The sequence below is a fragment of the Rhinopithecus roxellana genome, chromosome 12 (assembly GCF_007565055.1).
Source record: "Rhinopithecus roxellana isolate Shanxi Qingling chromosome 12, ASM756505v1, whole genome shotgun sequence".
Lineage (NCBI taxonomy): Eukaryota > Metazoa > Chordata > Mammalia > Primates > Cercopithecidae > Rhinopithecus > Rhinopithecus roxellana.
In genome coordinates, this window is record NC_044560.1 from 14,844,734 (window position 1) to 14,871,362 (window position 26,629).

Genomic DNA, 26,629 nt, shown 5'->3' on the forward strand with positions numbered 1-26,629 from the left:
GACCTCATCTCTACAAAATATTTTTAAAATTAGCTGGGCATGGTGGCATGTGCCTGTAGTCTCAGCTACTCAGGAGGCTGAGGTGGGAAAATCACTTGTGCCCAGGAGGTCCAGGCTGCAGTGAACTGTGTTCATGCCACTGCACTCCAGCCTGGGCAACACAGCAAGACCATGTCTCAAAAAACTAAAATTTAAGTTAAAAAAAAAAAAAGCAGTTCTATCTTATAACCTGCAAGTTTGTCCCCTAGAGATTGTTTAAGCCTCTTAGGTACCATATCAACAACAAAGGATAATGCCTTGGGTAGACGACAGGTCAAACTAGACTCTGGTTCAGATCAGACTCAGGGCAATAACAGCATATACTATTACAGTTGCATTTTCAAAAATAAAATTGATAATGGTTTAATTACCAATTATCATAAGAGCCACTTTATAAACATTTATTTGGATTCATAGTTTTACAAAGGGGATTCCCTCCTATCTTGTGGGAAAAGGGTAACAGTCACATCCTGATTGTTATAGAGCTCAGGCTTCTTAAGGGGGATATTTAAACACAGAGTATATAACTTTAAAGTGCTGTACAGTTACCACAAAAATAAAATAAGAAACTAGCACCATTCTACCTCTCTTCTGCCCACACCTGGGTTGTGGGGAGATTTGCTAATCACTCAAAAAAAGGGTCAAGAGTAATCATCCCAAGCTTAGATCAGCCAGAGATTAAAAGCTCACACATCTGGCCCAGCACGGTGGCTTACACCTGTAATCCCAGCACTTTGGGAGGCCGAGGCGGGCAGATCACGAGGTCAGGAGATGGAGACCATCGTGGCTAACACGGTGAAACCTCGTCTCTACTAAACATAGCAAAAAAAAATTAGCTGGGCTTGGTGGCATGCACCTGTAGTCCCACTACTCAGGAGGCTGAGGCAGGAGAATCGCTTGAATCCAGGAGGCAGAGGTTGCAGTGAGCTGAGATCGCACCACTGCACTTCAGCCTGGCAACAGAGTGAGACTCCATCTGAAAAAAAAAAAAAGAAAAAAAAAAAACAACCTACACATCCATAAGCAAGGTCCCAGTCAGACATCTGGAGGGCTCTGTGCAGGCTAAGTAAAAGGCGCTTTCATGGAGAGAGAAATACCCACCGTGCTGCCTCAGTGTTCATCATAGACTTGTTCAGGGAATTTACCAGCCACCATCTTCCTGAGGGAAAGCCATGATGCCAAACCCAGTTGTCTTAACAATGGTACTGCCCTTTATTTACATAGGGAAGATGCTCAGTAATGATAACTTCATCCCATGCCACCTTCCCACCTAAACAAACTCACTCGTCTCTCCACCCACAACTGTATTTTCCTACATCTCTGTCATTTCAAGGCACTTTTAGGAACAAAGCTTCAAAACATTTAGAATTGGTGCCTGATAACTTGATTACCTTCAGAGTCCTGGGTAAAGAGCAAATCAGGCTTCAGATTTTGAGTTGGCCCATCCTCCTGGCACTGAGCCCGGGAACTGTCAGGAAACGGCCCTAAGTCACAATTCCAGTTATTCGTTACATCTTGAAAAGGAGCTCTAGTGTTGTGGGCAATGACCCGCTGACCTTGAGAATCTTCAGTGAAAAGCTGACTCCAGGAGTCCTTGTCATTGTTTTCATTGTCCCAGGAAAACACAGAAACCGGACAAGAGCTTTGTTTCACTGATTCTATGTTTTCTCCATTCCAGGATTCCCTGTGTGTTTGAAGGAGGACAGGGGCCTGCCTGTTTTCTTTGGCAGACATCTTTCTTTCCAATTTAGTCTTGCCTAAGGGCTGACAGCATTTGTCCCCAGGTAGTTTGGTGTGTTTCTCCATACTCTGATAGTTCTTCTTAGACCCATGAAGCCATTCCCATTTCCTGGCAGAATCCCCTTTTTCTTCCTTTTGGTCTAGCAAACAAGAACTTTCCAAGTCCTCAGTGAAGGAGAAAGCCAATGGGGTATTACTCTCTCCAGCACAGTCTAGAGTATCAGGCTGGAGCAAAGATAGCTCAGTTCTGTGGTGGCCAGAAGTCTGGAGGGACTGAGGAGAGAGTCCAGCTTCCTGGATGTCTGCAGTGGTTGAAGTGGCTAAAGGGGATGCCATGCAATCATGTGCTAAGCCTGGGATCAAATGGTCTAGCTGGGTCGCATTTTTCTTGGACTCTTTGTTGAGCTGACTTTCTGTATGAGATGAAACACTCTTCTGGTCACTACCATTTGTCTTTCCTAATAAAACAGGAATGAACAAATACTATTCTGCAGAAAAACTGCCCTAAGCAGGATTCAGTTGGCTTTTTCTGAAATCAGTATCAGCTACTATTACTACCTAGTGCAGGAGTCTTAGCCTCTTCACATAACTTTGTAGCCAATCTTCCTGTTTTCAATCTTGCCAGTCTCTCATGAATGAACTCTAAAACATCAGATCTTATATTCCCTACTCAAATACACGGAGACTTCCCATCACCTACCTAATAAAGTCAAACATCGCGTACAATCAGACCACAGCCTACTTTACCAGCTGAGTTTTCATTTATAGGTTTGTTTAACATAGGGCACATCAGTTTTGCTTTTGTTTTTTATTTAATATGGTTTTTACTAAGTGATGATCCTGGCCAAATATACATTCCTGGACATTATCCTTAAAGAAACATGCTAGGCCGGGCGCGGTGGCTCAAGCCTGTAATCCCAGCACTTTGGGAGGCCAAGACGGGTGGATCACGAGGTCAGGAGATCGAGACCATCCTGGCTAACACGGTGAAACCCCGTCTCTACTAAAAAATAAAAAAAAATAAAAAAAAAACTAGCCGGGCGAGGTGGCGAGCGCCTGTAGTCCCAGCTACTCGGGAGGCTGAGGCAGGAGAATGGCGTAAACCCGGCAGGTGGAGCTTGCAGTGAGCTGAGATCCGGCCACTGCACTCCAGCCTGGGCGACAGAGCGAGACTCCATCTCAAAAAAAAAAAAAAAAAGAAACATGCTAAACACATACAAGTTTTGTAAGGTCTTAAAGATGACATTAACCATCCAACTCTGAGAAACCTTCTGGTGACAGTGTGAAAAATGCGGGTCCTCCACTCCCCAGGCATTTCATTGGAAAGGGAGTGAAGACACAATTAGGATGCTAAGTCAGTCAGTACGTAGAATAGTGAAACAACTACTAGTGTCCAGCCTGTTAATTTTATCAGGCATAGAGTGCAGTCTCTTCTGCCTTAAGATAAGGATGGAGGACATGGAATTCCCAACTTGGCTCAAATTATATCAAGATCTAATTATAAAAACAAAGCAGAATAACTCCAATAAGAATTATACTGCAGAAACTAGGTTTTGTGAGAATTCTCAACTTTTCCTTAGAATTCAATATAGATTATAAAATACACCAGAATTTATAAGTGGAAAAAGTTTTTTTGTTAAATTTTTTTTTTTTTTAATTTAAATCTGCCCTTACATAAAACAAAAGAGTCTAAGTTTTTGTTTGGAGGAGGGAGAGGGCATTTTGAAGGTTTAAGCAAAGCAATCCTGAGAATCACACCCAGCATTAGAGCACTCTTCCCAACACCCTCCAAGTGGCAGGAACCCTGCTGCTTAAGGCCCAGCCTGCTCTGAGTCAGCTGCTCCCCTGAACAGGGACCTGGAAGCAAAGAACTGCCAAAGGATGAGACATAAACTAACTTTATGTGAGGCTTTCTAAGAACAAGCATCTTTGAACCTTGCACTAATTTGAGAAACTTCACACAAAAATATCAATTATCAATTAACCTTAGACAGAGTACCCATTGTGGCCAACCCAAGATATATACCTCCTAACTACTGGCAGGGCAACTCCCCAGTGCACCTCCAACTCCCAAGTACACCTTTCCTGACTGCTCTGTCAGCGAATACAAATATTTAAGTTGAGCAAAACAGAACCAGAAAAGTATGTTTGTAAAAGCACACATATATTGCTTTTCAAAAGGCAATGACTTCTTATGTTTTATAACCTCTTCTAATAGGCTAAGTTTAACATAATGCACTGGTTTCACCATTTCTCATAAATGTTCTAACATGGACAAATGAACACACTCCTTTTTTGCTCTGGATAATGAAGTATTCCCATATGGGTCACCATACCTGGCTGCAAGGTGAAGAAGGAAGCAATGCTTCTCTGGTGAATGCCTGTAGATGGAGCTCTTCTTTGAGTAAAATAAATACTAGCCTTTCTTTCTCCAGGAAGGAGTGTTAGCATTTTGGTGCCTGGTTTGATTAAATGTGTCTGAGAAAGGAGAGAAAAAAGAATAATGAGCCTATTAATATTAAAAGACAGACAGTAGAGATTCAGTACACACCAGTGACCCTCTGAGAAACACACTAGACCCTCTGTACTCCACTTATAGCCTATTCTCAAGGTAGTTGGTGCTGGACATCATCTTCCATTTCCAGCCATCCTAACGGTCTTTTTCTCAGGAATCACATATTCCAATGATAGCCCAATCTTTCTGCTTCCCCATGGAAATCAGTCAGGCTGACTAAACAAACAGGATTTGTTAACAGGATGGCAGAGATGAGGCTCTTTTATATTTAAGGATAATTAATGATTCTACATCAGCAGCAGTTGATGCATTTTCAGTAGTTTTTAAGTAGTCACATAGTGGTGGTTAAGAGCATGGCTCAAGAATCAGTCCTAGTTCTGCCACTGCCACTTTGCTATGTGACCTTCTCCAAGTTGCTTAATCTCATTCTCAGGTGTCAAATGGGGACAATAATAGTACCTATCCCTATGGCAGTTATAAAAATTTAATAAGGCCGGGCTCATGCCTGTAATCCCAACACTTTGGGAGGCCGAGGCAGGCGGATCACCAGGTCAGTAGTTTAAGACTAGCCTGACCAATATGATGCCACCCTGTCTCTACTAAAAATATAAAAATTAGCCAGGCGTGGTGGCAAACGCCTGTAGTCCCAGCTCCTTGGGAGGCTGAAGGATCACTTGAACTCGGGAGGCAGAGGTTGCAGTGAGCCTTGATTGCGCCACTGCACCCCAGCCTGGGTGACAGAGTGAGACTCCATCTCAAAAAAAAAAAGAAAATTTAGTAAATTTATTCACATAAAAGGCTTACACAGTTCCTGGCACATAGAAAACATTCAGTAGCAGTTGGCTAATATTAAGAGGAGAAGCTGTGAAACAGCACCAGTCTCACTACACTTTTAACTCAGGCACTTTTATTCTTTAGAGAATGGAACTGGAAGATAGGCAAGAGAGGTTTGAGAAGTGAGTTGTCAACTAACTATAAATATAACCTCATCCTTATTTAATGTGATTTGTTTTTATTTCTAGTTGCTTGTTACAGAATGCCTGAGAAATAGGGCGAATAGGATTATATTCAATTCAATTTTGCTGTGTCTGCCAAAAAACAAATAAGATTTGCCAATATTCATGCAGCAAGTTAGAGGTAGGCCTGAAACTTGAAGCCAAGTTATTTATTCTAACTCAAAGTTGACTTCATTTTTACATTTGGAAACTAAGTTGTACTTTAAGTGGTTAAAAGAAGAAAGAAATCCTGGAGGTAAAATTCATACTTCAACATGTATTACTGGTACAGAATCTTCTCTTCCACCACATACAACTAGAAAACTGGATCAAAGATACATGAAAAAATTGATATAAACAGCAGACAATAGGCAGTAAAGAATTGTGATCCTTGAGAAAAGGGAAACAAATAAGGTGAGCCCGATGATCATTCCAGCTTTCTGCCTGAAAGTGCTTTGCAGACCACAGTATATCTTTTTTTGATGAATTGAGTAGACTGAGATTGGAATTTGTGGAAACTGAGGTGGCTGAGATTTGCAGCGCAGAGAAAGACCTCCAGAGGGGAGACCTCCGCATGGGGATCCCTTTAGTCCATTACTGAATACTAACCTACACGTGTGTTAGGTGAAACCCCACGAAGCCAGGCAATGAAACTGCAAACTGGAGTTGCAAGCTGAGCAATTCCCAAAGCTCACACAGGCTGGGGGACATCTGTGTTCCCACTATCCGGATAGGACAACCTTGAATACCAGGGACATTCATTAGAGCTCTAAGGAGAATCATCCTTTAGTAGTAGAGCTAAACTAGCCCTAGAGCAAAAACTATTCCAAACACTTACCTTAACAAAGCTTAAAAGCAAGCTTTGAAAGTATCAAGCTGACTAGCAAGTAACTACCTGCCAAAACAATTTTCAATTTTTTTTTTTTTTTTGAGACAAAGTCTCACTGTTGTCACCCAGGCTGGAGTGCAATGGTACAATCTCGGCTCGCTGCAACCTCCGCCTCCCGGGTTCAAGCGATTCTCCTGCCTCAGCCTCCTGAGTAGCTGGGATTACAACAGGTGCCTGCCACCACACCTGGCTAATTTTTGTATTTTTAGTAGAGACAGGGTTTCACCATGTTAGCCAGGCTGGTCTCAAACTCCTGACCTCAGGCGATATGCCCACCTGGCCTCCCAAAGTGTTGGGATTACAGGCATGAGCCACCACGCCTGGCCAATATTCTTTAAAGACAACAATATCCAGATACTTAATGTAGCACTTGTAATGTCTAGCATGCAATAAAAAATTACTAGATATGTGAAGCAGAAAAATACTGTAATTGGGATAGGAGTGATCTGTTAATAGAAACAGACCCAGAAATGTGATAGGTAAGAGAATTAGCCGACAAGTAATAGTTAACTTAAAATAGTTAGAATAAATATGCACAAGGATTTGAAGGAAAATATGAACATAATGTAAGAAAACAGAAGATATAAAAAAAATTCAACAGATGAGCTTAACAACAGACTAGAGACTACAGAAGAAAATAAAAGTGAACCTGAAGACAATAGTAACACAAATTACACAAAATGAAGCAGAGAGAAAAAAAATAACTGAAAAGGAAGAAGCAAAGTCTTAATCAGTGAGATACAAAGCATACCTATAATTAGTCTCAAAAAAAAAAAAAAAAAAAAAAACAATGTGGAGGGGGACAGAAAATATGTTTGAAGAAATAAGGGCCAAAAAGTTTTCCAAATTTGGTGAAAATTAACTATAACATTCTTTTTCAAAGATAGCCAATACACGATCTCCCATTTCACATGTTCTTCTTATGTGACTATGGCACTCTTCCCATCAAGTGATGAAGTCCTTATTCCCTCACCTTGAACTTGGAAAGTACTTTGTGACTACTTTGACCAATAAGGTATGACAGAAGTAACAAACACTATACATGATTTCCAAAACTAAGTCATAAAAATGCCATGCTCTTCTGCCTTGCTCACTTGAGGTGCTCACTCTTGGGACCCACCCAACACATTATGAGGATGCACAAGCTGGCACATGGCTCTCTAAATTTTATAGGAGCCACATCCTAGATTTGTGAAATAATGCGGTTAGTATGCCAGCAAATATTTAAGTACCTGTATACTAGGACTGGGAAGATAGTGATCAACAAAATAGACTTTCTGCTTCAGTAAAGTTTATAGCTTAAGAGAGAATAACAGACTAATAGTTACTTAAATTACTACAAGTATGCTAAGTCCTATAAAGAAGCTTTACAGAAAACTACAGATTATCAGAAAACCCTAAGACCTCAATTAGCAAAACATCTGGGAATAAAGCTTTTTGCTAAGTTGGCAGGAGACGAAGGATGTACCTTCCTTAGGCCAGAGTGAGGTCAGAAGTGATACTGTCCCAGTTATAGCTCTCTTAGAAGACCCATGGCTTCAAGGATCTACGTCTATCTCAGTGGACTGTTAAGACTGTGTGAGAAAAGGTTATTTGGAACTGAGAAAGACCCCAGGTAAAAAGTCCTTCAGCTGATTATCCCTACCTCAAAATAAAGGCAGCTGTTTGTACTTTATACAGTATAGACATACCTTATTTTATTGCACCTTGCTTTACTGCACTTTGAAAATTTGTTTTGCTTCATTTTTTACAAATTGAAGGTTTGTGGCAAGCCTGTGTTGAGCAAGTCTGTCAGTGCCATTTTCCAACAGCATGTGCTCACTTCATGTCTCTGTGTCACATTTTGGTACTTCTTGCAGTATTCCAAACTTTTTCATTACTATATCTGTGATCAGTGATCTTTAATGTTACTATTGTAATTGTTTTGGGGCACCATGAACCACATCTATATATGATGGCAAACTTAATCGATAAATGTTGTGCATGTTTTGACTGTTCCACTGACTGGCCACTGCCTCAACTCTCTCCCTCTCCTTGGGCTGCCCTATTTAATACTGAAATTAGGCCAATGAAGAACTCTATAATGGCCTCTAAGTGTTAAAGTGAAAGGAGGAGTCATAGGTCTCTCACTTTAAATCAAAAGCTAGAAATGATCATGCTTAGTGAGGAAGACATGTCCCAAGAGGCCAAAAGCTGAGCCTCTTGCACCAAACAGCCAAGTTGTAAATGCAAAGGAAAAGTTCTTGAAGGAAACTGTCTCTATAACATAAAAGCATGGGTGCAGCAGCAAGTGCTGATGTAGAAGCTGCAGCAAGTTATCCAGAAGATCTAGGTAAGATCACTGATAAAGGTGGCTACACGAAACAACAGATTGTCCCTGTAGACGAAACAGTCTTATATAGGAAGAAGATGCCATCTCGGACTTTCATAGCTACAGAGAAGTCAAATGCCTGGCTCCAAAGCTTCAAAGGACAGGCTGACTCTCTTGTTATGGACTAATGCAGCTAGTGATTTAAAGCCAATGCTCACCTAATATTCTGAAAATCCTTAGGCCTTAAGAATTATGCTACATCAGGCCGGGCGCGGTGGCTCAAGCCTGTAATCCCAGCACTTTGGGAGGCCGAGACGGGCGGATCACAAGGTCAGGAGATCGAGACCATCCTGGCTAACCCGGTGAAACCCCGTCTCTACTAAAAAATACAAAAAACTAGCCGGGCGAGGTGGTGGGCGCCTGTAGTCCCAGCTACTCAGGAGGCTGAGGCAGGAGAATGGCGTAAACCCGGGAGGCGGAGCTTGCAGTGAGCGGAGATCCAGCCACTGCACTCCAGCCTGGGTGACAGAGCAAGACTCCGTCTCAAAAAAAAAAAAAAAAAAAGAATTATGCTACATCTACTCTGCCTATGGTCTATAAATGGAACAACAAAGCCTGGATGACAGCACATCTATTTATAGTATGGTTTACTGAATATTTTAAGCCCACTCTTGACCTACTGCTTAGAAAGAAGATTATTTTCAAAATATTACTATTCATTGGCTGGGCACAGTGGCTCACACCTGTAATCCCAGTATTTTGGGAGGCTGAGGCAGGCAGATTGCTTGAGCCTAGGAGTTCGAGACCAGCCTGGGCAACATGGTGAGACTCCGTCTCTACAAAAAATTTAAAAATTAGCCAGGCGTGGTGACATGCACCTGTAGTCCCAGCTACTTGGGAGGTCAAAGTGGGAGGATATCTTGAGCCCAGGCTGGAGTGTAGTGAGCCATGATCGTGCCACAGCACTCCAGCCAGGGTGACAGAGACCCCATCTCAAAAAAAATATATATATATATATATGCTCATTGACAATGTTCCTAGCCACTCAAGAGCGTGATGGAGATGTACAAAAAGATTAATGTGTTCATGCCTGCTAACACAATATTCATTCTGTAGCCCATGGATCAAAGAGTAATTTCGATTTCTATGTCTTATTATTTTTATTATTCTTATTAAGAAATACATTTCATAAGGCCACAGGTGCCACAGATAATTCCTGTGATGGATCTGGGCAAAGTAAATTGAAAATCTTCTGAAAAGGATTCACCATTCTAGAGGCCACTAAGAACATTCGCGATTATCTGGCCATGGTGGTGCTGCCTTATAATGTCAGTTACTCAGGAGACTGAGGCTAAAGGATCACTTGAGTTCAGGAGTTTGAGATCAGCCTGGGCAAAACAGTGACATCCTGTTAAAAAAAAAAAAAAAAAGGATTCATGATTCATGGGAGGAGGCCAAGATAACACGAATAGGAATTTAGAAGAAATTGATTCCAACTCTCATGGATGACTTTGCAGCATTTAAGAGTTCAGTGAAGGAAGTAATCATAAATGTGATGTAAATAGCAAGAGAACTAGAATTAAAAGTAGACCCCGAAGATGTGACTGAATTGATACAATCTCCCAATAAAAACTTTAATGGATGAGAAATTGCTTCTAATAGATGAGCAAAAAAAAAAAGTGGTTTCTTGCAATAGAGTCTACTCCTGGCAATGATGCTGTGAACATTGTTGAAATGACGACAAAAAATTTAGAACATTACATAAACTTAATTGAGAAAGCAGAGACAGGGTTTGAGAGGATTGACTCCAATTTTGAAAGGAGTTTTGTGGGTAAAATGCTATCAAACAGCAATATATGCTACAGAGAAATCTTCCATGAAAGGAAGAGTCATCAAGGCAGCAAGTTTCATTGTTTTATTTATTTATTTATTTATTTATTTATTTATTTATGAGACAGAGTCTTGCTCTGTCGCCCAGGCTGGAGTGCAGTGGTGCAATCTCGGCTCATTGCAACCTTCGCCTCCCAGGTTCAAGCGATTGTCCTGCCTCAGCCTCCTGAGTAGCTCAGATTACAGGTATGTGCCACTATGCCTGGCTAATTTTTGTGTTTTTAGTAGAGACAAGGTTTCACCATGTTGGCCAGAACGGTCTCGATCTCTTGACCTCATGATCCACCTGCCTCGGCCTCCCAAAGTCCTGGGATTACAGGTGTGAGCCACTGCGCCCGGCCAAGTGTGACCCTTTCTTATGCTCAACAACTCTATTATCAAAAAAGAGCTAGGATCATATACATAACTCCTCTCACTATTAGAAAATGTTCTCATGGTTCCACAGCACTTAAATTCAGTTTAGCTCTTATTTTATCTTTTATCTCTTCTGATAATTTATCTATGAGTTTATCTTAAAGTTTTGCTTCAAACAAATATAATTTCTTTTTTTTTTTTTCATGATTCACTATGACCTTCAACTCCAGTAGATAATTTGATCTAATTCCTTTTTTCATAATGGTCATTCTGGTCTTAAATTTGTATATGAACTCTCATGTTCCACACATTGACACACATGAAAGTATTATTCCTTTTTGCCATGCTCCTTCTTCCTTTAGGCTTCCCAGGGCCCCTACTCATTCTCCTCCCACTTTTAGAGTCACTGAGAGCATCATCACCAAGTCCCTCTTTCTTTTTAGTCTTTCCCAGCATTAATTTGATGACATTTAGGATGAAAACCTTTCTAGTCAGCACTGTCATGCCTCACTGAGTCAGGCTGAAAGGATGACGCTACCTCATAAGCACGCCCTAAGGAGGACTGTTTAAGAAGTGTTACCAAGAAAAGCTATCAGGGGTCTCATCATTATACATCTCTAACAACTTAAGTTAGCTCTGTTGAATTAGTAACAAAGTATTCATTCAAAACTTGCTTCAAACCTCTCTTAGTTCTCTGCAGAACTAAAAACACACTACCTTAGTTTAGGATCTCATAAACTCTTGCCTAGCCCTAAACTATGACATAGCCTCCTAGCTCAGGCCTTCATTCACCACCTATTTCAATTCATCCCCACATAACTTCTAGATTAATCTTAAAGTACAGCTGTGATCATGTCATCTTGCTCAAAATCTGTCAGTAGTTTCTCTACTACCTGTAGCATAGTGTGTAGACTCACACTGCACACATTGATGATTCCAGTTTACCTTTTTCTCTACTACCAAAAGCCCTCCATGCATCCCGTAACATAATACCCAACTATCTGTTGATGGCCTCCAACTTCCTCATTTGTATGCCTCACGGAGAAAGGCATTTTTATTTTATTTTAATTTTTTTTGAGGCGGAGTCTCGTTCTGTCGCCGGGACTGGAGTGCAGTGGCCGGATCTCAGCTCACTGCAAGCTCCGCCTCCCGGGTTTACACCATTCTCCTGCCTCAGCCTCCCAAGTAGCTGGGACTACAGGCGCCCGCCACCTCGCCCGGCTAGGTTTTGTATTTTTTTTTTTGAGATGGAGTCTCGCTCTGTCGCCCAGGCTGGAGTGCAGTGGCCGGATCTCAGCTCACTGCAAGCTCCGCTTCCCGGGCTCACGCCATTCTCCTGCCTCAGCCTCCCGAGTAGCTAGGACTACAGGCGCCTGCCACCTCGCCCGGCTAGTTTTTTGTAGTTTTTAGTAGAGACAGGGTTTCACCATGTTAGCCAGGATGGTCTTGATCTCCTGACCTCGTGATCCGCCCGTCTCGGCCTCCCAAAGTGCTGGGATTACAGGCTTGAGCCACCGCACCAGGGCTAGGTTTTGTATTTTTAGTAGAGACGGGGTTTCACCGTGTTAGCCAGGATGGTCTCGATCTTCTGCCCTCATGATCCGCCCGTCTCGGCCTCCCAAAGTGCTGGGATTACAGGCTTGAGCCATCGCGCCCGGCCAGAAAGGCATTTTTCACGCCCAGCTCGGAAACATACTCTTCAGCTTATCACTAAGCATTCCTGATTCCCCCAGCCATGTGTGGTCTCTTCCTCTTCTGAACTGGCCATTTATCACTTGGTGTCTCAAAACTTATCCTACAAAATCCCGGCATCAGCATGTGATCCACATACCTTTTTCCTATCCTGCACAGAACTTAATATAGCTTAATACACATAATAGGTACTCGATTCAATAAATAGGTAGATATGCAGGAAAGATTTCCCGTTTTCATTTTATTTACAGCTACTTATTACATATTCAGCACAACAGCAATAGAGCTGACAGAAAACACTAAGGCTTTTCTTTTTTTTTTTTTTTTTGAGACGGAGTCTCGCTGTGTCGCCCAGGCTGGAGTGCAGTGGCCGGATCTCAGCTCACTGCAAGCTCCGCCTCCCGGGTTCACGCCATTCTCCCGCTTCAGCCTCCGTGTAGCTGGGACTACAGGCGCCCGCCACCACGTCCAGCTAATTTTTTGTATTTTTAGTAGAGAGGGGGTTTCACCATGTTAGCCAGGATGGTCTTGATCTCCTGACCTCGTGATCCACCCGCCTCGGCCTCCCAAAGTGCTGGGATTACAGGCTTGAGCCACCGCGCCCAGCCCACTAAGGCTTTTCTAGTGCTGTGATCCAAGCTAAGATGAACTCCTGTCACTATAACTGATGTCACATATAAGGTCCAGGACACAGACAGGATGGACGTGTACACCCACTGAGAACTATGAAGTTTTCCATCCCAAAGTAATCTAACAACACAAAATTATTGCAGGAATCTTCGAGAACCACCCTGTATTGGTTTTTCATCTAAACCTCATGAAAACTCAACAGGGAAAAGAGAAAAGCAAATTTCTTCTATCACAATTCCTAATTGGAGACCTGATATGTCTACATCCACTGGCATTACTAAGTCTCATAAAAGGGTGCTCGCAGGCCAGGCGCGGTGGCTCATGCCTGTAATCCCAGCACTTTGGAGGTCAAGGCAGGCAGATCACTTAAGGTCAGGAGTTCGAGACCAGCCTGGCCAACATAGTGACACCTTATCTCAACTAAAAATACAAAAAAAATTAGCCAGGTCTGGTGGCATGCACCTGTAGTCCCAGCTACTTGGGAGGCTGAGGCAGGAGAATCACTTGAACCCAGGTGGAGGCTTCAGTGAGTAGAGATTGCACCACTGCACTCCAGTGGGCAACAAAGCGAGACTCCATTTCAAAAAAAAAAAAGCCGGGTGTGGTGGTTCACACCTGTAATCCTAGCACTTTGGGAGGCCAAGGCGGGGGGATCACCTGAAGTCAGGAGAGTTCAAGACCAGCCTGGCCAACATGGTGAAACCTTGTCTCTACTAAAATACAAAAATTAGCCAGACATGATGGCGGGCGCCTGTAATCCCAGCTACTCAGGGGGCTGAGACGGGAGAATCTCTTGAACCTGGGAGACAGTGGTTGCAGTGAGATCGCGCCACTGCACTCCAGCCTGGGCAGCTGTTCAGTTTTTTGTATTTTTTAGTAGAGACGGGGTTTCACCATGTTAGCCAGGATGGTCTCAATCTCCTGACCTCGTGATCCGCCCGTCTCGGCCTCCCAAAGTGCTGGGATTACAGGCTTGAGCCACCACACCCAGCCGGTTTTTTTTTTTTTTTTTTTGAGATGGAGTCTCACACTATTACCCAGGCTGGAGTGCAGTAGTGCGATATTGGCTCACCACAACCTCTGCTTCGTAGGTTCAAGCAATTCTGCTGCCTCAGTCTCCTGAATAACTGGGATTACAGACGTGTGCCACGATGCCAGCTAAATTTTTTTTTTGTATTTTTAGTAGAGATAGGGTTTTACCATGTTGGCCAGGCTGGTCTCGAACTCCTGACCTCAAGTGATCTGCCCACCTCAGCCTCCCAAAGTGCTGGGATTACAGGCATAAGCCACCACGCCCGGCCTTAAAAAACATTTAAGCAGTCCCCTACTAAGCCTATTTAGGTTCTTCTTGAGTGTATATATACTTTTATATATATAATTATAGAGACCAATAAACCAAAATAAAAATAAACAACTGGCCAGACACAGTGGCTCATACCTGTAATCCCAGCACTTTGGGAGGCACATCACTTGAGCTCAGGAGTTCAAAACCAGCCTGGCAACATGGTGAAACCCAGTCTCTACCAAAAAGCCAGGTACAGTGGCGCACGCCTGTGGTCCCAACTACTTGGGAGACTGAGGTGAGAGGATCCATTGAGCCTGGGAGGAGGAGGTTGCAGTGAGCCAAGATCATGCCACTGCACTCTAGCCTGGGTGACAGAGTGAGGCCCTGTCTCAAAAATAAAATAAAATAAAATAAAATAAAATAAAATAAAATAAAATAAACAACTAAACATAAACAACTTTCAACTTCTACCATCCTGGACTAAGTCCTTGTTACTTCTTACCCAAACTTCAGCAGTATCCTCCAAATTCCTCTAGCCTGTCAGGATACTACACACTCTCAAATAACCGCTAATGGGTTAATCTTCTTAAGAGATACCTCCCATGACAACAAATTCCAACAACATAGCACTAGTTTACCCTCCTAAACTCACCTTCAACTCTGGGGAATAGTCTACACTTTAGCCAAATTGAATTACTCCCTATGTAGTAAAGAATCTTGGTCAGGTGCGGTAGCTCATGCCTGTAATCCCAACACGGTAAAACCCCGTCTCTACTAAAACTACAAAAAAAATTAGCCGTGGTTGGTGGCACACACCTGTTAATTCAGCTACTTGAAAGGCTGAGGCAGGAGAATCGCTTCAACCCAGGAGGCGGAGGTCGCAGTGAGCCAAGATCGCACCATTGGACTCCAGCCCAGGCGAAGTTTTTTTGAAACTCCATCTCAAAAAAAAAAAAAAAAAAAATCTTACCCAAGGAGAGGCCTGGCAGCTCCTGAGAGATAATCTCTAAATCCTTGGAATGTCCCACCTGATAGCAGTGTTGTTTTGTTTTGTTTTTTAACCTGGGAGCCTTGGGCCACACCAAATAATCTATGCTAACAATGTGATTTATGGAGGGGTCTTTAGGCCATGCATTATCAGCATGACCTCTATAAGGGCTGAAAACTAAGGTCAGCCAGGAAGGTAAGTCAACCACATGTATGTGACGGAACCCCCAAAACAACTCTGGACATCAAGGCTCAGGTAAGCTTCCATGATTGGCAGTATTCTGTGCGTACTGTTACATATCACTGCTAAGAGCAGTTGGCATTGTCTAATTCTTCACTGGGAGAGTACACTGGAAGATTCAGGCTTGGGATTCTCCTAGACTTGGCTCTCTATGCCCCTGCCATTGGCTGATTTTCATTTGTGTCTCCTCACTGCAATAAACTGTAACCATAGCAGCTTTCGGTGACTTCTGTGAGTACTTCTAGCAAATTATGAAACCTGAGAATGGTTTTGGGGACCTCCAAACTTGCAGTTGGTGTCAAAAATTATGGTGGTCTTCGAGACTCCTTAACTTTTATTTCGTGTTTCACAAACATCCCTTATACTTCCTACTTCTGTGGCACTATTCATATTGTCCCACTGCACTCCCATTGCTTTCCAACAAAATCTGGCCCTTCGTTTAAGGTCTAACTCTTCCACAAAGAGTCTTTCTTTTCATTTTAACAGCTTTATTAAGATACAATTCACATACCATAAAATTTGCCCATTTAAGTATACAGTTAAGTTTTAGTATACTTATGAAGTTGTGTAATTATCACCAAATCTAATTTTAGAACAGTTATCATTTCCCCCAAAAGAAACCCTCTAGCCTTAGCAGTCATTCCGGATCACTCCCATCCCACCCCAGGCCCAGGAAATCACTGACTTTCTTTTCTACAGATTTGCCTATTCTGGGTCTTTTATGTATCATACAATATCTGGTCTTTTGTGACTGGCTTCTTTTACTCAGCCTGATGTTTGGAGGTCCATCCATGTTGTAGCATGTATCAATACTTCATTCCTTTATATTGCCAAATAATATTCCATTGTATAGATATATCATTTTGTGTTATTTTGTTTGTTTGTTTGAGACATGGTCTCACTCTGTCACCCAGGCTGGAGTGCAGTTACACGATCTTGGCTCACTGCAACCTCCGCCTCCTGGGTTCAAGCGATTCTTCTGCCTCAGCCTCCTAAGTAGCTGGGGTTACAGGTGCCTGTCACCATGCCTGGCTAAGTTTTGCATTTCTTTTTTAGTAGAGGCAGGGTTTCACCATGTTGGCCAGGCTGGTCACAAACTCCTGACCTCAAGTGATTCGCCCACCTCATCCTCCCAAAGTGCTGGGATTACAGGTGTGAGCCACTGCACTCGGCCCTAGATACACCATTTTGGTTACCAATTGATGTTCATCAGTTGATGACTACTTGGATTGTTGCCACTTTTTGGCTATTATGAGAAATGCTAAGAACATTTGTGTGCAAGTTTTCATGCATACATATGTTTTCCTATCTCTTGGGGGTACATACTTAAATGGGCAAATTTTATGGTATATAAATCATATCTCAATAAAGCAAATTTTATGGTATATGAATCATATCTCACTTCAGTCTGGGTGACAAATTGAGACCCTGATTCTAAAAAAAAAAAATTGACCATAAATGTAAGGGTTTACTTCTGGACTTTCAATTCCTTTGGTCTATAATATGTCTATCTTTATGACAGTATCAAACCATCTTAAGTACTTTTACTGTATAGTAATTTTGAAATCAGTACATGTGATTCCTCCAACTCTGTTACTCTTCAAGCTTGTTTTGGCTTTTCTGGATCCCTCAAATGTCATGAATTTCTGGATCAGACTCAGTATCTGCAAAAAGGACAAGTGAGATGTTGATAGGGATTGCACTGATTCTGTAGATCAGTTGGAGAGTATTCCTATCTTAAGATTAAGTCTTCTGATCAATTTACATTTTTAATTTATTTCAATGAGTTTTATAGTTTCCAGTGTATGTCTTGCAATGTTTTGTTAAATTTATGCCTAAGTATTTTATTCTATTTGATTCTACTGTAAATGAAATTATTTCCTTAGCTTCATTTTTTGGATAAAATTCTACCGTATAGAAGTATAATTGATTTTTGTATCCTGTCACATTGCTGAACTCATTTTTTCTAATTTTTTAAGTGGATTCCTTGGGATTTTCTATATAAAAGATCATATTTTCTCCAGACAGGTAATTTTACTTCTTCCTTTCAATCTGGATATCTTTTATTTCTTTTTCTTGCTAAATTTCCCTAGATAAAATCTCTAGTGCAATGGTAAACAGAGTGGCAAGATCTTTGTCTTGTTGCTGATCTTAGGAGTGGAAACATTCGGTCTTCTTAAGTATGATGTTAACTGGGTTTTCACAGATGCCCTTTGTGAGGCTGAGAAAATTCCCTTTTATTCCTGGTTTGTTGAGTGTTTTAATCACAAAATGATGCAGTCAAAATGCTTTTTCTGTGTCTATTGAGATGATTATGTGGTTTTTGTATTTTATGCTATTACTACGGTATATTAATTGGTTTTCAAATTTAAACCAACCTTGCATTCCTAAGATAAATTCCTCTTAGTCATGATTTATAATCCTTTTTATGTGTTGCTAGATTTGGTTTGCTTGCATTTTGTTGAGTATTTTTGTAACTGTATTCATAAAGGATACTGGCCCATAATTTTCTTTTCTTGTGATATCTTGAGTCTAGTTTTAGTATCAGAGTAACACTGGCCTCAAAATGAGTTGGAAAATGTTCTCTCCTCTTCTATTTTATTTTTTTGGGAGAGTCTGAAGGATTGGTATAATTCTTTAAATGTTTGGTAGAATTCACCAGTGAAACTATCTGGACCTGGACTTTCCTTTGCAGGAAGTTTTAAAATTACTAATTCAATCTCTTTGTTATAGGTCTATAGACCAAAGGGATTGAACTGAAAGTCCAGAAGTAAACCCTTACATTTACAGTCAGTTGATTTTTATCTATTTCTTCTTGAGACAAGTTTGGTAGTCTGTGACTTCCTAGGAATTTGTCCATTTCATCTAAGTTATCTAAATATGTTAGCATACAGTTGTTTATAGTATTATCTTATAATTCTTTTTATCTCTTTTTATTTTCTTTTTTGAGATGCAGTCTCACTCTGTCACCCAGGCTGGAGTGCAATGGCACAATCTCGGCTCACCTCAACCTCTTTCTCCCCAGTTCAAGTGATTCTCCTGCCTCAGCCTCCTGAGTAGCTGGGACTACAGGCGCACGGCACCATGCCTGGCTAATTTTTGTATTTTTAGTAGAGATGGGGTTTTTTGAGCCACTTCACCTAGCCTCTTCGTGACTGATTGATTGAGACAGGGTCTCACTGTGTTACCCAGGCTGAAGTGCAGTGGCTCAATCACCACTCAATGCAGCCTCAACCTCCCTGGGTTCAGTGATCCTTACACCTCAGCCTCCTGAGTAGCTGGAACTACAGGCATGCACCACCACACTAGGCTAATTTTTCTAATTTTTGGTAGAGACAGGGTCTCCCTATGTTGCCCAGGCTGGTCTTGAACTCCTGGGCTCAAGGGATCCTCCCACCTCAGCCTCCTAAAATGCTGGGATTATACGTGTGAGCCACTGCACTCTCTTTTATTCTTGATCAGTCTAGCTAAAGTTGTGTTGAGTTTGTTGATCTTTGCAAAGAACCAACTTTTGATCTTCATTTTTTTTCTTTACTATTTATTTTCACTCCAAATTGTATTATTTCCTTCCTTCTGGTTACTATGGGTTTAGATTGCTCTTCTTTTTCTAGTTTCTAAAGGTAGAAGATTAGGTTATTTGAGATTCTTTTTTTTTTTGGAGACGGGAGTTTCACTCTTGTTGCCCAGGCTGGAGTACAATGGTACAATCTTGGCTCACTGCAACCTCTGCCTACTGGGTTCAAGCAGTTCTCCTGTCTCAGCCTCCTGAGTAGCTAGATTACAGATGCCCGCCACCACGCCCAGCTAATTTTGGTATTTTTAGTAGAGATAGGGTTTCACCATGTTGGCCAGGTTGGTCTCAAACTCCTGACCTCAGGTGATCCACCCACCTCAGCCTCCCAAAATGTTGGGATTACAGGTGTGAGCCACTGTGCCTGGCTGAGATTATTTTTAATAAAAGCATTTACAGCTATAAATATCCCTCTTAGCATAGTGTTAGTTGCATCCCATAAATCTTGGTGCATTGTGTTTTTCTTTTCATTTATCTCAAAGTACTTTCTATTATAATTTTCCTTTTGATTTCTTCTTTGACCCTTGGTTATTTAGAAATGTGCTGTTTAATTTCAACCTATTTGTACTTTTTCTTCTGTTACTGATTTCTACTTTCATTCCATTATGGAGAATATACTTTGTATGATTTCCATCTTTCTAAATTTATTGAGATTGTTTTGTGACCTAGTATTTGTGGAGAATGTTCCATGTGTCATGGAGAAAACTACGTATTCTGCTGTTGTTGAGTAGACTGTTCTATATTTTTGTCTGTTAGGTCTACCTGGTTTATAGTATTGTTCAAGTCTTTTTTCCTTGTTGATATCCATAAGTGAAAGCGGGTATTAAAGTCTCCAAATATTGTTCACAAAATCATTCTTAACATTAGCTGTATTAGTGTTGTATTGCTGTGTAATAAATTACCACAAAACTTAGAAGCTTAAAACAATAAACATTCGGCCAGCGTGGTGGCTCATGCCTGTAATCCCATCACTTTGGGTGGCTGAGGCAAACGGATCACCTGAGGTCAGGAGGAGTTTGAGAACAGCCTGACCAACATGGTGAAACCTCGTCTCTACTAAAAATACCAAAATTAGCCAGGTGTGGTGGTGGGCGCCTGTAATCCCAGCTACTCAGGAGGCTGAGGCAGGAGAATCGTTTGAACCCATGAGTCGAAGGTTGTAGTGAGCTGAGATCGTGCCACTGCACCCCAGCCTGGGTGACAGAGCAAGACTCTGTCTCAAAAACCAAACAAAGGCTGGGCGCGGTGGCTTAAGCCTGTAATCCCGGCACTTTGGGACGCTGAGACGGGTGGATCACGAGGTCAGGAGATTGAGACCATCCTGGCTAACGCGGTGAAACCCCGTCTCTACTAAAAAATACAAAAAACTAGCCGGGCGAGGTGGCGGGCGCCTGTAGTCCCAGCTACTCGGGAGGCTGAGGCAGCAGAATGGCGTAAACCCGGGAGGCGGAGCTTGCAGTGAGCTGAGATCCGGCCACTGCACTCCAGCCTGGGTGACAGAGCGAGACTCCATCTCAAACAAACAAACAAACAAACAAACAAAAACAAAAACATAAACATTCATCTCACACAGTTTCTCACGGTGGTTAGCTTGGTGGTTATGGCTCAGGGTCTCTCATGAGGTTGCATTCATGATGTTGGCTCAGGCTAGAATCATCTGAAGCCTTAACTGGGGCTGAAGGATCCACCTCCAAGATGGCTCACTAACATGGCTGTGAGCAGGCTGCATGTAGCAACGTGGAAGCTAGCTTTTCCCAGAGTGAGCAATCAAAAGAGGTCATAATGCCATTTATGACCCAATCTGAAAAAAATCACACACCATCAGTTCCCGCAATATTCTGCTCATTAGAGGCAAGTTACAGCCGGGTGCAGTGGCTCACGCCTGTAATCCCTCTGGGAGGCCAAGGCCGGTGGATCACCTGAGGTCAGGAGTTTGAGACCAGCCTCACCAACATGATGAAACCCCGCCTCTACTAAAAATACAAAAATTAGCCAGGCATAGTGATGCATGCCTATAATCCCAGTTACTCGTAAGGTGAGGCAGGAGAACTGCTTGAACCTGGGAGGTAGAGGTTGCAGTGAGCCGAGATCATGCCACTGCACTCCAGTCTGGGCAATAGAGTGAGACTCCATCTCAAAAAAATAAATAAATAAATAAATATATAGCAAGTTACCAAGTCCAATCCAAACATAAAGGCAGGAGAATGAAGCTCCACCTCTTGAAGGGAAGAGTGTGGACATGTTTTAAAACCATCACAGTCCACCTTCTGGCCCCAAATTACTTACATTCTTCCCATATGCAAAATATACTGCCTCCCAAAACTACAAAAATCTCATCTCTTTATAGCATTAGCTTAATATCAAAGATACTAGCATCTAAAACAGGTACATGTGAAGTCCAAAAGTGTAGCTTAAGTACAGTTCCTTTAGATCTGCAGGCCTGTGAACTAAAGACAAATTATCTTCCCTCATACATCTAACATACAATTTGGAACAGGCATAACTGTTACAGACATTCTGTTCGAAAAGGGGGAAATAAGAGGTACAAGTGGGTCACCAGTCAATGGCAATTCTGAAATCCAGCCAGGCATTTACAACTTCATGCACAGCAGGCATGCACAACTTCTGTGCATGAAGAATTTGGGTTAAGCCTAGATGGGTGGGTCTGTCTCACAGTCTAGTGAGGCTGCATTCAAAATATCAACTAGAACTGCAGTATCCAATTTCAAGATGACTCCCTCACTCACACAACTGTTGACAAAAGGCCTCAGCTCCTCACTACATGAACCTCTCCACAGAGCTGCTTGAGTGTCCTCGCACCATGACAGCTGGCTTCTCCCAAAGAGACAATGAAGCTAAAGCTGCAATGTCATTTATGACCTAGATTCAAAATTTTTTGTTTTTTAGATGGGGTCTTGCTCTATCACCCTGTCTGGAGTGCAGTGGTGCAAACTTGGCTCACTGAAACCTCCATCTTCCGGCTTCAAGCAATTCTCCTGCCTCAGCCTCCTGAGTAGCTGGGATTATAGGCACCCGTCATCAAGCCTGGCTAATTTTTCTATTTTTAGCAGAGATAGGGTTTCACCATGTTGGCCAGGCTTAGACTCAGAATTCTAACACTATAACCTACCACATTCTAGTCATCGGAGTCACTAAATACTGTCTGTGCTCAAAGAAAGGGGAATTAAGTTCTATCTTTTAGAAGGAAAAGTACTGAAGAATTTGTGGACATATATTAAAACTGCCACACTCCTCCACCCATGATAAACTTTTTTTATTTTTTGTGGAGTTGGGGTCTCATTATGTTGCCCAGGCTGGTCCCAAATTCCTGGCCTCAAGTGATCCTCCAGCCTCAGCTTCCCAAAGTACTGAGATTACAGGCACGAGCCACAGCCCTATTTATTTTTTTTTAAACAAACATATATTACTTTCATAATATAAAAACAAAATGACTAGTATACATACAAGGCCTAAGTAATGAGGCCAAATGGGTAGTTCAAATTAGGAGAGAAGCAAACTCACTCCAAACATAGACCACTATTGTGTACTGGCCAGACTACAAACTACTTATTCTCTCATAAATAGCAAACAATTCTGTGTAGAGATCAAGTGGGAAGAGGCATGTTTTCAAAAACACAGCCACTAGCTACTGCCCATCCATCCCTGACATTAAATCTCAAAGGACTGTACGCCTGTTGGATAGCCACTCTAGGAAGAGGCACCTTGTGAAAGGGAATCTTTAGTACTCTTCTCTGGGTTGGAAGTCAGAGTAATAGATAATAGTCAGGAACCAAAGATTTTAACGAGTATCTTTGGGAATCAAGTAACAAGAAGGAGAAATGGTGTTAGTAAGTATGGTCATAAGGTCCAGGCCTCCAGAAATCAGAGATGTTGGAGGATTCCATACCTGCCATGCACTACATCAACAAGACAAATGTGGCCGGGCACGGTGGCTCAAGCCTGTAATCCCAGCACTTTGGGAGGCCGAGACGGGCAGATCACGAGGTCAGGAGATCGAGACCATCCTGGCTAATACGGTGAAACCATGTCTCTACTTAAAAATACAAAAAACTAGCCGGGCAACGAGGCGGGCGCCTGTAGTCCCAGCTACTCGGGAGGCTGAGGCAGGAGAATGGTGTAAACCCAGGAGGCGGAGCTTGCAGTGAGCTGAGATCCGGCCACTGCACTCCAGCCTGGGTGACAGAGCAAGACTCCGTCTCAAAAAAAAAAAAAAAAAAAAAAAACAAGACAAATGTTTTCATCATAACACTGCCAGGGAAAAAGGTAGGATTTGGGGGTATAAGAATTATAGACAGACCAAGCACAGTGGCTCATGCCTGTAATCCCAGCACTTTGGGTGGCTGAGGCAGGTGGATAACTTGAGGCCAGGAGTTCGAGAACAGCCTGGTCAACATGGTGAAACCCTGTCTCTACTAAAAATACAAAAATTAGCCAGGTGTGATGGCACATGCCTGTAATCCTAGCTACTCGGGAGGCTGAGGCAGAGGCTGCAGTGACCTGAGATCACGCCACTACACTCCAGCGTGAGTGACAGAGCAAGACTCCAAACAAAAAAACAGAATTAGGCCGGGCATGGTGGTTCACACCTGTAATCCCAGGACACTAAGGCAGGCAGATCACCTGAGGTTGGGAGTTCAAGACCAACCTGACCAACATGGAGAAACCCCGTCTCTACTAAAAATACAAAATTACCAGGACAAGGTGGTGCATGCCTGTAATCCCAGCTACTCGGAAGGTTGAGGCAGGGGAATTGCTTGAACCCAGGAGGTGGAGGTTGCAGTGAGCCAAGATTGCACCATTGCACTCCAGCCTGGGCAACAAGAGGGAGACTCCTTTTCAAAAAACAAAACAGAATTATAGACAGAGAGACAAATATTGGCTCTCCTCTTCCCTGTGGAATATTCCCTTTCTCTCTCTCCTGAACTCTTCCTAATTCTATTTTTGTCTTCTTTCTAAATTATACTGGTGGCTGGGTGCAGTGGCTCACACCTGTAATCCCAGCACTTTGAGAAGCCACAGTGGGCAGATCACTTGAGCTCAGGAGTTCAAGACTAGTCTAGGCAACACAGCAAAACCCCATCTCTACGAACAAAAAATACAAAAAATGAGCTGGGCTTTGTGGTACTATGCCTGTAGTCCTAGCTACTTGGGAGGTTGAGGCAGGAGGATCACCTGGAGCCCGGGGACCGGGCTGAGGCTGTAGTTAGTTGTGATTATACCACCACATTCCAGCCTGAATGACAGAGATCCTGTCTCCAAAATTAACAAATCAAAGTAGTATACAAGTTTCCCACCCATCCCATGTCATCCAAGAATGTATTCTAAGGGTACAAACGGCATATTCCTAATTCAAGGAGTAATAAATAGCTACTGTACATTTTGATCTTTTTTTTGAGACGGAGTCTTGCTCTGTCACCCAGGTTGGAGTGCCGTGGCACGATCTCGGCTCACTGCAACCTCCACCTCCCAGGTTCAAGCAATTCTCCTGTCTCAGTCTCCCGAGTAGCTGGGATTACAGGCACCTGCCACCACGCCTGGCAAATTTTTGTTTTTTTTTTACTAGAGATGAGGTTTCGCCATGTTGGCCAGGCCGGTCTCCAGCTCCTGACCTCAGGTGATCTGCCCGCCTCGGCCTCCCAAAGCACTGGGATTACAGGCGTGAACCACCGCACCTGGCCATTTTGATAATTTTTTAAAAAATAAAACAATCGGCCAGGCACGATGGCTCACACCTGTAATCTCAGCACTTTGGGAGGCCTAGATGGGCGAATCATTTGAGGTCAGGAGAGCGAGAGCATCCTGGCTAACACAGTGAAACCCCATCTCTACTAAAAATACAAAAAATTAGCCGGGCATGGGGGTGGGCGTCTGCAGTCCCAGCTACTCGGGAGGCTGAGGCAGGAGAATGGCGTGAATCCGGGTGCAGGGAGCCGAGACCGCGCCACTGCACTCCGGCCTGGGCAACAGAGCAAGACTCCGTCTAAAAATAATAATAATAAATAATAATAAAACGATCAAATTTTTCATCTATAAAACTAGGATAATGACAAAATCTACTTTATTGAATTTTGGTGAGTATCTGCCATTGATGAGTCCCGGCAAAGTGCCTGATACATAGAAAGCACTCAATAAAGGTCAGGTATTGTTATTATTTATACACCTCTTTTTTTCCCTGTAAGACTGTGAGCAACTTGAGAGCAAGAATCTTGCCCCTAGTGTCTGTTTTGAGCCTGTTACCCTATGTAAAATGGGTATCATTACACTATCTACCATATAGAACTGTACCAAACAAGATAACATACCTAAAATACTTAGCACCAGCATAAGATGCTCAATAAACATGAACGATTATTATCTCACACTTTTGTTTCTTTATAGAAACTGAAGAGCATCTTGCCTAGGTGACAGACCTGAGTGTGATTTCCAGCTCCTTCTAGTTAGGCGGGCCTAGGTTAGTTCCTGAACCTCAGTTTCCTCATTTCCAGTAAGAATGACAACACATATAACGCATATTCAGCATCGAACGCAGTATCCGGCACCCAGTGCCTTGCTCAGTAGATAGGAGGCCAGCTCCCCTTCCCATAGCTTCTACTTTTCCCCTCAGAGTTACCGGTTCTTGGCAGGTAGATGGCCTGCAACTTGGCAAATTGGGTGGAAACAGACCCTGGGGTGAGAATTTCCCAAATTTGCATTCGCATGCATCTCCCAATGCTCCAGCATCTACTAGGACGTCTCGCGGGGACTCCGGCCTCCTTGGGAGCTTGCTCAGTTAAACTGCTCCGGGCGAACTTTCCCTCCGCCTCTCCCACACCTGAACCCTCGCCGCCCGTCCCGGCGCACCGCTTCTCCACACCCCTCAGCACGCTCCTTTCTTCCGTCCCTCCCACCCTCTCCAAGCCCCATTTTTCAACCTTCTTCAGACCCCAATCCCTCTTGCCCGTGAATCCCCAATGCTGTTCCCTCTGTCCCTGACTTCACTTCCAGCACCTTCGGGTGTCCCCCAAACTCCTCCCGTCCTACTCCTCCCGTCTTACGCCTCCAGGCCCTACCTGGTCCCCAACGCCCTCTCATCCCCCAGCGTCCCACCTGCACTTTCCGCCTCTTCAGCGCCGCCGCGTCCAGCCACACGCCGCAGGCCTCCTCCTCGGGGCCTGTCCGCCTCATGGCCGCTGAGGGAACCAAGCCGGCAGGACGCCAGCTCAGGATCCCGACACCTCAGCAAACGCCAGAACTACTGCCGCCGACGTTCGAATCTCGCGCCAACGCTGGGGGCGGGGCTACGTCGCGACTGCCCCGGGCGCCAGCCCCGCCCCTGCAAGGTCCCCACCCCCGGCAAGGCCAGCTCCCTTTGCTGTGCCCCGCCCACTCACTAACCTTCGCCGCGGGTCCTTGAGTGCTTGCGGCGCCTTTCCCTGCGCCGAGGAGTGCGTTTTCTTTCTGATCTGTTCATTCAAGAGCGGATTTCGGAA

At 43.2% G+C, this 26,629-nt stretch overlaps 1 protein-coding gene across 1 annotated transcript; it reads right to left on the minus strand.

The window, feature by feature from the left end:
* Positions 1–426: 426 nt before the first annotated feature.
* AUNIP (aurora kinase A and ninein interacting protein) lies at positions 427–26,364 on the minus strand. The gene is made up of 3 exons (XM_030942159.1): positions 26,247–26,364; positions 4,116–4,257; positions 427–2,237 (listed from the first exon to the last, which is right to left on the minus strand). Exons 1-3 carry the CDS (start codon positions 26,322–26,324, stop codon positions 1,402–1,404), a joined length of 1,056 nt encoding a protein of 351 aa, XP_030798019.1. The 5' UTR covers positions 26,325–26,364; the 3' UTR covers positions 427–1,401.
* Positions 26,365–26,629: the final 265 nt, after the last annotated feature.

Excerpts from the sequence above, each read along its gene's own strand:
- AUNIP (XM_030942159.1), bottom strand. The coding sequence starts at position 26,324 with ATGAGGCGGACAGGCCCCGAGGAGGAGGCCTGCGGCGTGTGGCTGGAC. Across the intron at positions 4,258-26,246 it reads TGAAGAGGCGGAAAGTGCAG|ACACATTTAATCAAACCAGG; the intron begins GTGGGACGCTGG and ends CTCCTTTCTCAG. Across the intron at positions 2,238-4,115 it reads CTTCTTCACCTTGCAGCCAG|GAAAGACAAATGGTAGTGAC; the intron begins GTATGGTGACCC and ends CTGTTTTATTAG.